General features: G+C 35.4%; 2 protein-coding genes and 1 pseudogene across 4 annotated transcripts; 1 reads left to right on the forward strand and 2 right to left on the reverse strand.

Moving 5' to 3' along the window:
* Nucleotides 1–665: 665 nt before the first annotated feature.
* LOC144571918 (ATP-dependent 6-phosphofructokinase 2 pseudogene) lies at nucleotides 666–1422 on the reverse strand (annotated as a pseudogene). The gene is made up of 2 exons (XR_013517611.1): nucleotides 1060–1422; nucleotides 666–839 (listed from the first exon to the last, which is right to left on the reverse strand). The product of XR_013517611.1 is annotated as an ATP-dependent 6-phosphofructokinase 2 pseudogene (transcript).
* Nucleotides 1423–4455: 3033 nt separating this feature from the next.
* Nucleotides 4456–7146, forward strand: LOC144572031 (pectate lyase-like). Of its 2 annotated transcripts, none has more exons than XM_078321421.1 (5): nucleotides 4456–4971; nucleotides 5222–5909; nucleotides 6040–6143; nucleotides 6530–6709; nucleotides 6808–6910. In XM_078321421.1, exons 1-4 carry the CDS (start codon nucleotides 4766–4768, stop codon nucleotides 6678–6680), a joined length of 1149 nt encoding a protein of 382 aa, XP_078177547.1. In that variant the 5' UTR covers nucleotides 4456–4765; the 3' UTR covers nucleotides 6681–6709; nucleotides 6808–6910. The 2 variants fall into 2 exon arrangements, with proteins under 2 accessions (XP_078177547.1, XP_078177546.1); XM_078321420.1 differs by having other exon boundaries at nucleotides 4467–4971; nucleotides 6530–6668; nucleotides 6808–7146.
* A 1415-nt stretch (nucleotides 7147–8561) lies between these two features.
* TRZ1 (tRNAse Z1) lies at nucleotides 8562–12479 on the reverse strand. Its single transcript, XM_078321411.1, has 8 exons — nucleotides 12202–12479; nucleotides 11419–11581; nucleotides 10739–10809; nucleotides 10527–10622; nucleotides 10051–10164; nucleotides 9389–9457; nucleotides 9216–9290; nucleotides 8562–8896 (listed from the first exon to the last, which is right to left on the reverse strand). The coding sequence occupies exons 1-8, from the start codon at nucleotides 12448–12450 to the stop codon at nucleotides 8822–8824; spliced, it is 912 nt and encodes a 303-aa protein (XP_078177537.1). The 5' UTR covers nucleotides 12451–12479; the 3' UTR covers nucleotides 8562–8821.
* Between the last annotated feature and the right edge of the window lie 259 nt (nucleotides 12480–12738).

Here is a 12738-nt window from a genome sequence, read left to right on the forward strand (position 1 = left end):
ATGAAGGGTATTTAGGGTATAATCACAAAAAAATTCTCTCAGCGCACGGCTTGATATTAGAATCCGTGCGCTGAGTATAGCACCGCCCTTTAGAAACTTTGAGATTCAAGTTGCCTATCATTTATTATTTTACAGATCTCACTATGAAGCAGGAGCCACGACATTTAATTATGAATGAACTATATTAAACAATGACAGATTAGCGCGTTAGTAATTATAAAACAAAAAGAAAATCTCTTTAGCTATGTTACTTAATTTATGTTTTTGTCAATCCGGTTTTTTCATGCCTTCTTATATTTATTCTTTAAAAAAAATGTATTTGATGCGACTAAAATGCAAATAAATTCTTAGTGGGAGACAGTTCTTATATATTCTTTCATATGAATTCTCGCATGACATATTGTAGTATCTTTTATTGTACGGAGTAAATGTTCAGTGTTTTAAGGTTACCTTGGTCGAGATTTTTATTTTTATCCAAAAAATAAATTATTTTATTATAAATAACCAAAATCACGACAAAATTTTATTTCTACCCAAACCGTAAATAATATTTACGGTTTGAATTCTTAATTCGAACCGTAAATAATATTTACGGTTCGAAGTCACAATTCAAACCGTAAATAATATTTACGGTTCGAATTAAGAATTCAAACCGTAAATATTATTTACGGTTCTAATTCAACAGTCGTATCAAAACCAAACGATCGGTCGATGATGCCTATGTCATTGTCTACCGTTTTTGGCACCCCTGTGATGCTGATGTTCAGCTTCCTGCGTTTCAACTCCTTGTATATGTCCAGCGCACCTCTCATTGTTCCATCTCCCCCTATTACATATAACTATACACATGCATAAATGTCAATGTCATGTACTGATGTATATAATTCATGCAATAACTAGCCTTGTAATTCAGAGGTGTGGAAGAAAATACTTAATTTCTACCTAAGTACTATAGGACTCTGGTTTGAATGAAAGTCAAGATCACAATATTTACTATGTGCTGTTAATTGTGTTAGAAAAATATTTAAACTCAGCAAAAATATGAATCAAGCATCTCACTTGATTGTATCCATGTTTCACGATTGCATCAACAATTTTCTGGAGATCAAACCCGCCTCGTGTGGTTGTGAGCATAGTGCCACCCTTCTTGTGCCAATCATGCACCGAACGTGGATCCAGTTTAATTGGATCTGCCGTGTAAAACCCCCTGTATCCCATTGGTATACCATAGATATCCTTCACACCATACAGCTCAGTCAGACCCACTACCAGCTCCCTTATCACCGTATTCAACCCGGGACACAGCCCGCCGCATGTGACAATTGCAGCACAAACCTTAGACGCATCGAAGTTGATGATACGGCGAGGTCCGGCTCGGAGGTAGGCAAGAGGGGAAGCGGCTGTGACATCGTGAGTGGCATTGAATTAGAACCGTAAATAATATTTACGGTTTGAATTCTTAATTCGAACCATAAATATTATTTACGGTTGAATTGTGACTTCGAACCGTAAATATTATTTACGGTTCGAATTAAGAATTCAAACCGTAAATATTATTTACGGTTCGAATTAAGAATTCAAACCGTAAATATTATTTACGGTTTGGGTAGAAATAAAATTTTGTCGTGATTTTGGTTATTTATAATAAAATAATTTATTTTTTGGATAAAAATAAAAATCTCGGTTACCTTGGCCTTGGTAAGCTTAATTCTAAAATTTATCATATTAAATTCAAACAATCAATTTAAATTGTTGAAACCTAATTCACTTTACGAGTGATGTGTTACATACAAATTTTTTTATTTTCGAATTAATTTAATATAAAATTATGTGGTGAAAAACATTATAAGTTAATTTTAATGGAATAATATTTGAGCATATATCTACAATTCAATTTTTTTTTCCAGTAAATTCTAAAATGTTGCCCCCCCCTCCGAGTCCGTATCCCCCCAGGTACCTGAGGTACAATCCAACAAAACAGACTGCCCAAATTAATCTCAGTTGATTCAAATTAGATCTGGTGCCTATTGAAACTATAGGGGTCTGCTTTGAGATTTGTGCCAGGTAAAAAGAGCGGTCTAGATTTGACACTCAATGAGACATTTTTATATAGAAATAAAATATACTTTTTTACTGAAAAGAGAAAGATTAGTTGATTTTCGAATAATCGATTTCACTGCAAAAAATGGTTCGGTGCAAACGTAAGGATTGATTTTTCGAAAATCAATTAAATTCCTTCCTTCTCAAGCAAAAAAAAAAAAAAAATTATTTCTAAATAAAGAATACTCAATAAGAAAGCTAAATTGTTTTGCAAATTGTGTATTCCTTTTCCTATAAACCGCTACAAGGGTTTTGCTTACAACAGTTTTGCCTCCACCTGCAACCTCCTAACTAGTGTGTAATGATTTTTGCTAACCATTGGAACAATGCCTTTCTGCTTGCAACAATTTCTATATTAATTTAAAAAAGTTATAACGCTTCCTCTCGGATAATGAATTAACGATCATTTGCAAGCTTCTAAACTATAACGACTAATCTGCCTATGCAATGACTAGAATATTGTTGGTGTTTTAGTTCACAACAAGAATAGGAGAAGTATTCGCGACCGATACTGTCTCAGTATACCGCTGCGAATATTACCGCCACTAATAGAAAAAAATACTTTTATGACGGTATACCCTTGCAGATAATTACTTTAATTTATCGTTGCAAATACTCTTCCGTTCTTGTTGTGATTTTTCAGTAAATATTGCAACAGCTTTGGAAATGATTACACATTGTTATGGAGTTGAGTTTAGTCTAAAAGTTTTAGACAAATTATATTTAAAGTAAAGTTTAAATCGTTTGATTTGCATTGAGATCCTAAACCGTTGGAGTGAATTTTTATACGAATTCAACGGTTGAGATCTGATTTATGGTTCAGATAAACTGTCCAAAACTCGTTGAACAATTCGTCAAATCAATGTGCATCAAATTGTTGCTAACCATGAAAATGATTCCGGAAATTCTGTCCGATATGTTTTCTTACCTTCTTTATAAATTTGAGATCTCCTCCAAGTCTCCAACATTTAAATATTTGCTCATTATTGCAAAACCTGGCTGTTTGTGTCCGCTGTCTTTGTCTAAAAACCTCATTTAATTTCTTATGCTTTTTTAAATCGAAGGAATTAGCCTTAAATTAACCAATCGGCTAAGTTAATTATAATTGTGACCGATCAACAATTAATATAAATATAATTATTACTAGAGGATATTGTTAAAACTTAATATTAATATTATTATAAGTTTATAACAGTAATATTGTTAACATATATACCCACATTTTTCTTTTTTGAGACTCTGATAGTTGCTATCAATATATACCCACATTTTCACATGATTAGTTGATGATAAATTAAACCCCACTGATCGATATGTTACGAAGGGTAATGTTTTTTTTTCCCCTTTTTTTGGGTTTATTTTACTTAAGAATAAGATCTTAAGATAATCTCTGGTAAAGGGGATGGAAAAATTGTTCTTCTTTTTTGGTCCATTACAGTCTGCAAAGCACTTTCTTATACATTGGTCAATAGGTGGTCAACTTTAAGTAGCTTTTAATTTATTTAATCCTAGGGGCTTATCAATTTAATCTAGAATTTGTTCAAACATTCTGAGAGGCTTGTAAAATTATGCCAAGATCAGATAAAATTTACTGCGACCTTATATATTTTGTACCTGGTGACGTATAAAATGTAATGAATGGAATAAATGAATCCTTTCTGTTCTGTCTTTATATTTATTTTAAACAGAAGCAACAGTAGTTTAGAACATCTTTATTTGATGACATTATTTTTCTGGGTACGTTTGATTTGATCGAGTTTGGTTTATTCTGTACATACCGGTTTGGGTATTTGATACCAGTATTAATTGGTTTATTCTAAGCTTGCTTGGTAAACTTTGAAGACTTTTACTGGAGTATATATTACGTGTCAATAATATATCTGGCACGTGTTTCAAACAGTGATTGACAAGTTGAGCTATGAGTTAATTTGGAATAAAGGAGGTAAAAAAAATTTTAAAAAAAAAACGAGCTAAGATCTTGGTCTAGTTTTTAGTGCCACTAATATAACTTGCATGAAACAATTAATCCTTATTGTTTAAAATACAACAACAACAATAATCAAATTTTTAATCTCAAACAACAAACACAAGTTGTAGTAGGCTAAAAATGAAACTCAATCGGAGTCACAAAAAGCTGTTCACAACTAATTAATTAATCAATTACATTCAATGCATAACATTTCTTTTTTTCTTTTTGAGTTTGCGCTGGTAATTAACAATATTTTCAAGAAAGGAGCTACCTTTAATTTGCTCCTGTTAATCTCGTGCGGTTGTGCCCGTTTATGAGCAACTTTGCGGTTGTGACCGTTCAAGAAAGGAGCTTTCTAGAAGCCAAAATCCTTCATTTTTTGCTCAACTCACTGTTGCAACAATAATTATTAACAATTCTAATTTTGGTGAAATATGTCATGTATCTCAACGTTCTTATAGTCCAGACAAGAACAACCACCTAAGAGTTTCTAACCTCAGCCACATTTCTCTTTCTAAAGATAGGCAATTGACCATGACCAACATCATCTGCTTGCTCATCCTCCCAAATTCCAACCTCTACTAAAAATAGAGAACGGATACCACCTATATAATAGTCTCCTGTCTTTGATATTAGCAGAAATCAAGTAGGCCCTCCAGCAGTGAAAGAAGGTAGCGTATTACAACAACAGGCTCAATGGAGGGCCAAAACATTTCCAAAGCCGCTACATTCTTCTTTCTCTCAGCCATTTTTGTGGCATCGGCTATATTCGCAACAGCAGACAATGCTGAAGTCGACTCCTACTGGAGCAACCAGGCTCTTATGGCCGAAGCCAGGGCCAAGGCTGCGTATAATCCGAACCCTGTAGCTACAACTAACAGCTTCAACAAAGCAGTCCACAGGCAAGCCCTCTTTTTCCCTGAGAGAAATACATTCCAATGACAAACTAATTATTTACAGTTAAATATCAAAATAATAAACCGGGCCAACCCGTTTGGAATTCATTGTTGTGTAACAAATCAATGTTAGTGACATATAGATTGATGCAAAGTAAAATTGTGTAAATTAGTTTAATCACTACCATTGACCATCGACAACTATACATTGACAAGTAACAGAGAAGGTACTAATGCAAAAGTACACAACATGCAGAATACTAGAAGAAGATCAAGAGGAGATGTTCATAGAGTCAAACAGGACCAAAAGTACCAGAAGGACCCTGCGACAAAAGTACAAAGGGCCATGCCAAGCAACCAACCCAATCGACAGGTGTTGGCGATGCCGTTCAAATTGGGCAAACGAGCGCAAGCGCCTTGCCAAGTGTGTCAAGGGGTTCGCTTCAGGCACCACTGGTGGTGCAGCCGGGAAGTTCTATGTTGTGACTGATGCTTCAGATAAGGACGTGGTGAACCCCAAGTTTGGTACCCTCCGTTGGGGAGTCATCCAAAAGGAGCCTCTTTGGATCACCTTTGCCAATGACATGATCATCACGCTCTCTCAAGAGCTCATGATTTCCAGCAACAAGACCCTCGACGGCCGTGGTGCAAATGTGCACATTGCCTATGGCGCTCAGGTCACTATCCAATTCGCACACAACGTTATCATTCACAACCTTCATATACATGATATCAAGCCAGGTGCCGGGGGTATGATAAGAGACTCGACAGATCACTATGGACTGAGGACTGAAAGCGATGGGGATGGAATCACGATCTACGGCTCAACCAACGTATGGATAGACCATGTGTCCATGTCTAACTGTGCTGATGGTCTCATTGATGTGGTTCAACGCTCAACTGCCATCACCATCTCCAATGGTCACTACACTCGTCACAATGATGTGAGTCCTAAAAAATTATAATAAAGTAAATCAGTACACATAAATTTATTATAATATAAATATTGTGATTTTGATATCTTACCATTTTGGAAGTACAAGTGCATTGATAAAATTTTAATGAACTGTACAGGTTATGCTCTTTGGAGCCAGTGATTCCTTCTCAGATGACCAGTTTATGCAGGTTACACTAGCCTTTAACCACTTTGGAAGAGGCCTTGTACAAAGAATGCCCAGGTACTGTAGCCCATCTTGTACTTGAACCTTCACTTCTCATGTGCTCATATCAAATGTACTTGAAATTTTGTATAATAACCAATCTTTGCATTTTGTTTTGTATAAAAGATGAGTGCCCAGACTGTCCACTTAGCTACCATATATCCACTGAAATTGTGCACCTACTTAACAACAACTATATATCTAGATGGTTAGATGAACAACATTAATATTTCATAGTAAACACATATATAAACATTTGCAATCATTTTAAGTATTCGTTGTTAGTACATAAGTGGGTGCATGCATGGTTAAATGGAGAAGAGCTGACCGATGGAGGACTTTTTCCATAAAAAATAGCACATTTCATGGCCAAGACAAACTCACAACTTCTTTGCTGTTGTCAGGTGTCGATGGGGATTTTTCCATGTTGTAAACAATGACTACACACATTGGTTGATGTATGCAGTTGGAGGAAGTAAGAATCCAACCATTATTAGCCAAGGCAACCGATACATTGCCCCTCCCAACATTGCAGCCAAAGAGGTAAACAACTGAAGCAACAAAATCTTTTTTCTTGATTTTTTGTATGATTCATAAATATCGGTAGTTCAATTGCATTTGCTACATCTATGGTTGTGTGCTCCTAACAATTATGACTCATATTTGTGCCTAAATAATACAGGTAACAAAGAGAGAATATGCCGATGAGGGAGAATATAAGAACTGGGTCTGGAAATCAGACGGTGACCTGCTACAGAATGGAGCTTTCTTCACGGAATCAGGTGGTACAAATGAAAGAAAGTACACAAAAGAACAATTTTTCAAGGCTAAGCCCGGTACTTTCGTGACACGGTTGACTCGTTTCTCTGGTACACTCAAATGCCGGGTTGGTAAAAAGTGCTGAGGTTGTGTGGATAATAGAAGAGTCAGAAATATGTAATGAACTTCTTTGTACGGAGGAATGTGGGGTTGATGGCGAGGTAATGGGAGTAGAACGACAAAAATATATTGAGATATTGCAATTTTTCATTCTTTTTTATTGAATATGTACTACAAGTCTACAACAAAATTTTAATATCCTTCTATGTTTGTCATTTGTTTTGTCAATCGACCGATGGGAGAGTGCCTGACATATCTAAATTGGAAAGGTCTCGTGGCTCTTTCCACCGATATAGAAATTATAAATGGCTCTTTCCACCGATATAGAAATTAGTGGTGGGTACCTCGCGACGGCTTTGTTTTAGTTTGGCAGCAGCACTCACCTCAATCCCTATTTTCGACTGTACATAATTCATTTGTTCATTTCGGGCTTTGTTCGTCACTTGTTTAAGAAGTATCATTTAACTTTGGGCTTGATTGAGTTGTTGGGCTCCCATGGTAGAGGATCTGAAATGTTTTAATCTGGTTTAAATCGAACGGTGTACGTAGATAGACTCGCATGGGTGCGACAATCAAACCAAGATGTAAATCAAGCTGAGAAAGATACGACTTATTTGAAATGAATTGAATGAAAAATTCATAAAAATCTTTCTCAGAGATTTCATGTATTCTATGGCTCTTTCTGCAAAAATTGCCAATTATTTTCTTGGTCATTGAGATTCATGGTCATTATTTGTAAGTGGAATATTTGTTTCGACGGTTTCTGTTGTTGAAACCGAGACCTCCTCATTCACATCAAAATTTATACACACTTGATCCGCATGAAAATCTTGATTTAAAAATTATTTATGAAAATCTTGATGCATGCTATTTGAATAGCTCTAACCTAGCATCAGACAAGTCCAAAAAACTGAGTCTCTCTCTCCAATCCCTTTCAGTTTTTTCTGTTCTCTATAGTCTTGAGCACTTCACAACCCAGAGAACGAAATAGTAGACATCTTGACAAGGATCGAATAAAAAACGGAGGGGCACGTTTCTGTCTGGCATCCCTGAACGATAAAGAAAGGAGATTCAATTGAAAAGAGAAGTGTGTAGTTACTAGTTAGCACTGGCTGAAAATGAACATTTGTAACACACCTAGAGTATGTTGCAGTGCACAAACCTCAGAATGCAGTTTGAATGTGTTGTGACACTCTCCGACCACAGCACACAAACTATGTGCCTGACAGCCTGAGTGCGTTGCAACAATCACTGACCAAAGCACACACTTTCTGTGCCTGAGCGCATTGCAATGCACTGACTCAAGACTCTTTCAATGGCTAAACGCATGTGTATAGTTTTAATCATATTGACATATTGTTGCCCAACTTCTAAATCCTGAGATATTAGTTATACTTTTTGATAATTCATAATATACACATGAAATCCTTCAGAGATATGGACACCTGAATAGGCCCTAAAGTGTATTCTAAAGTAGAAACGCCAGCATGTATAATAGAAAAGTTCATAGAGCAAAAGATCCCCCATTATCGGAGTCAAAAGTAATAGACTGTGTGGTGTCTGGGAACAAGTCAACACATTATTTACATTCCAATTGAATAAGGACATTTTAATAGAATTCTACAGGACTAGAAAAAAAAAATCAGAAAACAAGGAGAAAATATGACACCACATCTTTAGCAAGTAAATTTCAAAAGAAAAGTGAAGAAAAAAAAGGAAACAAAAATGTATTTGATAAGTTTGTTCTAGTGAACCTTGGTAGCTACTACCAAGTTTTCAAAAAAAAGATAAGTTTGTTCTAGTGACAAATGTCATTGTCAGATGCCTTCTGTCAGCGCAAAGACTCTACCACTAAAAGAAGAAGGCAGCTTGGAAATAGCTTCTTCAATTTCCTGAAAAATATGCAACACCTTTCGGAACCGAATGCTAGTGTACCATGAATAAAAGCAAAAAATCTAACATATAGTAAGACCTTGTACACCAACATGCATGTCCAACTCAGAGTTTTGGCATTGTAGGGACAGGTCCATAACCAGCATCACCACTGACCAGGTGCATCCCAGTAAAATTAAAGCTCAATGAGGCTTAAATGACAAACACTGGTTGAAAAAATCTACGACCCACATGTAATGGTTCATATTTTCATCATACTGACCACAATATGGTAAACCTAGTTGAAAAAATGAGAGAGATTTGAGAGCTTTGACATACCTCTACCCTATATCGAGCAGAAAAGTGAATCAGAAGAATTGCTTTGTTTTGGAATCTATCAGCAAGACTAACAATCTGCACAAGTACAAAAAAATAGTCAATAACTATTAATAAATAAGGTATAGTTAACTCGGGAGAACAAAAGAGAGAAGAAAGATAACTACAGAAGTCACCTCAAATAAATGTGTGTGTCCAAATTCTCGAGCGTGCTCAATTGACATTGCATTATCAACAAAAGTACTCTGAAAATTAAGAATCAAGCTACTAAATTAATGATGAAATATTTCTGGAATAGTAATTTAGAATTAGATTTGAGCATTTCAATTCAAGCTATTACCACAATTTCTGTGAGCAAAAGCAATTACCAAGTTGCCACAATTTTTCAAAATTTTAAACTAAAGTTCATCAATATAACACCAACTTTTCAAAAGTAAACCAAAGTAAAATATCATCGATGGTCAACTTACAATACTAATCAAAAGGTACTGTGAAACTGATAATCGAGATACTGAACATATTATGAATATTTCAGGAAAAAGAAAGAACAAGGATGCTGAATTAGACTCCAAGCATTTGAACTAAAGCAGCTCAAAATTTCATAAGCAAAAGCAATGACTCAGTTGAGAGAACTTCATCCCTAAATGTAAAATCAAGTTCCTCAATATAATACAAATTGGCCAAACTTTACCCAAAGTAACCCTAGTTAGACTTTGGTCATTCAAACATTATAAATGAGGTACATTTTGTCAAAAAGGAACTAAATGAGATGCTAATACTTTGCGAATCAAGTTCATCTTATCATAATACTCGAATGAAGTTTATAGGTATATAGTACCTCCATGACAAGAATTCGTGACTTGAGCACGTCAGAATTATCTGGATCAAGTATGAAATCCGACATGGTGTCCCCCGTGAATGCAATTTCAGGTGTTGAGATTGTGTCAGTAATCTGTAGTAAAAACATTCAAGAAAAATATTAAAAAATTTTAGCAAGGTTTTCATAAGTAACCTTTATGATTTCAAAATACCGTGAATATGAAAGAAATAGACAAATATCTCATATAAATCTGCAAGAACAAGAAATATTTACATACCCCTCCTCTCCCAGTTTCTTCAAAACTAAACATAATTTTGGGGATGCTTTGCAGAAAATGGTAGTAAGGCAATAATTTTTAGTACTTTAGGTTTTTTTTTTTTTTTTTTTTGGGGGGGGGGGGGGGGGCTATAGATGATCCTTCCTACTCCTTACATCACAAGACTAAAATTGTTAATTTTTTAAGGTTTGTGAAATTTAATTAATCCAATACAGACCTCCACACCTGAAAGCTTCAGCTGCTTAATCTGTTCTCCTGACAAGCCGATGAACTCTTGCTTTAGTTTCTGCTTCACTGTGTATATCACATATCCCTGAAAAAGGCATGGTAAGGAATGATTGGACTCAGAAGCATCAAATGAGCCTCATGGGGATGGAACCCAACTTAATAAACAACTCATCATACATAACTAAGACATAAAAGCCTGACCTGACTAGGGATGACATGATAAGTTTTGAAAGCTTTTACTCGAAGGTCCTTCCTTATTTGATATTCTTCACCTATATAAAGCGTGGATATAAGGACAACTTTCCTATCTTTGCTAAATTTATAATTCATATGTAAATAGTGTGATCTGGTTTCAGTACAAACCATCACTATATTGCTTTAGAAACACGGTGCTGAAGCACAATAATAAGTTGCCAACCATAATTTTCAATCAAGTTGATACTGGTTCACTAATTTACATAATTCATTCTTAGATTTGTCTCTTCTAGTACCACAGACATACAGTTCTGCATTATTCCATAAATATGTTTCCTGGTTCAATTTTTTTTTCTAATCTATACAGTTATCTTCTTTTATACATCTATTTTGCATAAGAAAATGTAAATTTGGTCAATTATGGGTAAATTTATTGTAGACATCACAATAACACATTCATAGTTTTACAAATCACTGTTAGGATGGTTTGATTATCATGTGCCATAGTACATGAATTCAACTTGAAGTATTTAAAGTATTCCAAGGACCTTATTATTCCATGTATTTCTTAATTTACAACTCACAAGAGAATCGTTTAAAGTTTTATGGATCTTAATTTGAGAGCACTGTTTATGGAAGGCATATACATTTATTCTATGAAGAAGTATACAAAAGTGCAACTGTACCTATATTCAATCCAATGAGATTGTGCTTCAACTCAGATTGGTCCATGGCACGATGCACATTAAACAAATTTTCAACATGTTCTTTCAAAGAGGAGGGAACAAATATTGTTGGTGGTTTCATGCTATACAAACCGCGCGTTGCAACATACATTGGGAGACCTCCCTTCAATCAGAAAAGGACTTGTGAGGATTAAATTAAAAAGCCACAAACTAAGGCACATACATGTTGCCACCAGTTAGTTGATGACCCATTTATTATAGAGATCTTCTTTATCAGAACCAAATTAATAATGTTTAAGAAAACAAAATGTATTAGATAAAGTGTATTGGTTTTGCGAAGTATGGTACCAATTTGCCTAAATTTGCAAGTAAACCTTCAAATCAATTCCAAATAATAATATATATCAGCTAAATTGTGTAAATATAGCACTGACTAGATCTCTTTATAAATTTCAGCATTAGCTCAATCAAAATTGCATGAAAAGTGAAATTGTGCCCCAATTTATCATCAATAAACGTTTTAACAGTTCAAATATTCCCAAAAGGAATCAAGAAAGAAAAAGAAGATAATAACAGCTTACTAGGCAATGCTGATCCACAGTAACTTGTTAACATAAACATCTGGGCAATTCTTCCATTTTTTTAAGCCCAAAATTATAAATCTCATTGCTACAAAGCCAGTTAGTAAACAAGCTCAAGAATAGTACTAAATACCAAACAACTAAACAAGCTTAACTAAGAAAATAAAAGAAAAAAAAAAAAAATGAGAAGCAAAGGGCTTACGATGTGGTCCATGTGGCCATGAGAAATAAAAAGAAAATCTTGGGAGATTGCGCGCTGCGGGCACCGGCCAATGTCGAATGCCAATTTCAAAGTGGGAAAAATGATGCATGTCTCCTGGCCGCCAATTGAGATCCCCTCCACCTGATACCCCTCCACACACAAACCTCCTCTCTTCTTACTCCTTGGCACCTCCTTTGCCTGATCTGCAGCTCCAGCCGAAGAAGAGAGGGCACTTTGTTTTTCTTCCATCGAAAGAGAGCGCGCCAGAGAAGCGGATGCGTTTCGGCCTCTGAGAAAGAGAGAATAAGAATACCCTGTAAATTATTCTCTTCAGAGACTCTAGGGAAGAGGTGCTAATGGGCGGGCCTCGGCTCAAATTCAGTCCATAAATTGAATGGATGTTTAAAATCGGATTCGAGGTCGGCCCTTATTTGTAGAAGGAAAAAGTTCAGGCCCTGTCCAATTTATACATCCATACCAAATTCTCTTCTGAAAAGCCCAAACTTCCAAACCGGGCTTTCACCCAACCCGATTATT

The sequence above is a fragment of the Carex rostrata genome, chromosome 19 (genome assembly GCF_964058835.1).
Source record: "Carex rostrata chromosome 19, lpCarRost1.2, whole genome shotgun sequence".
Taxonomy (NCBI): domain Eukaryota; kingdom Viridiplantae; phylum Streptophyta; class Magnoliopsida; order Poales; family Cyperaceae; genus Carex; species Carex rostrata.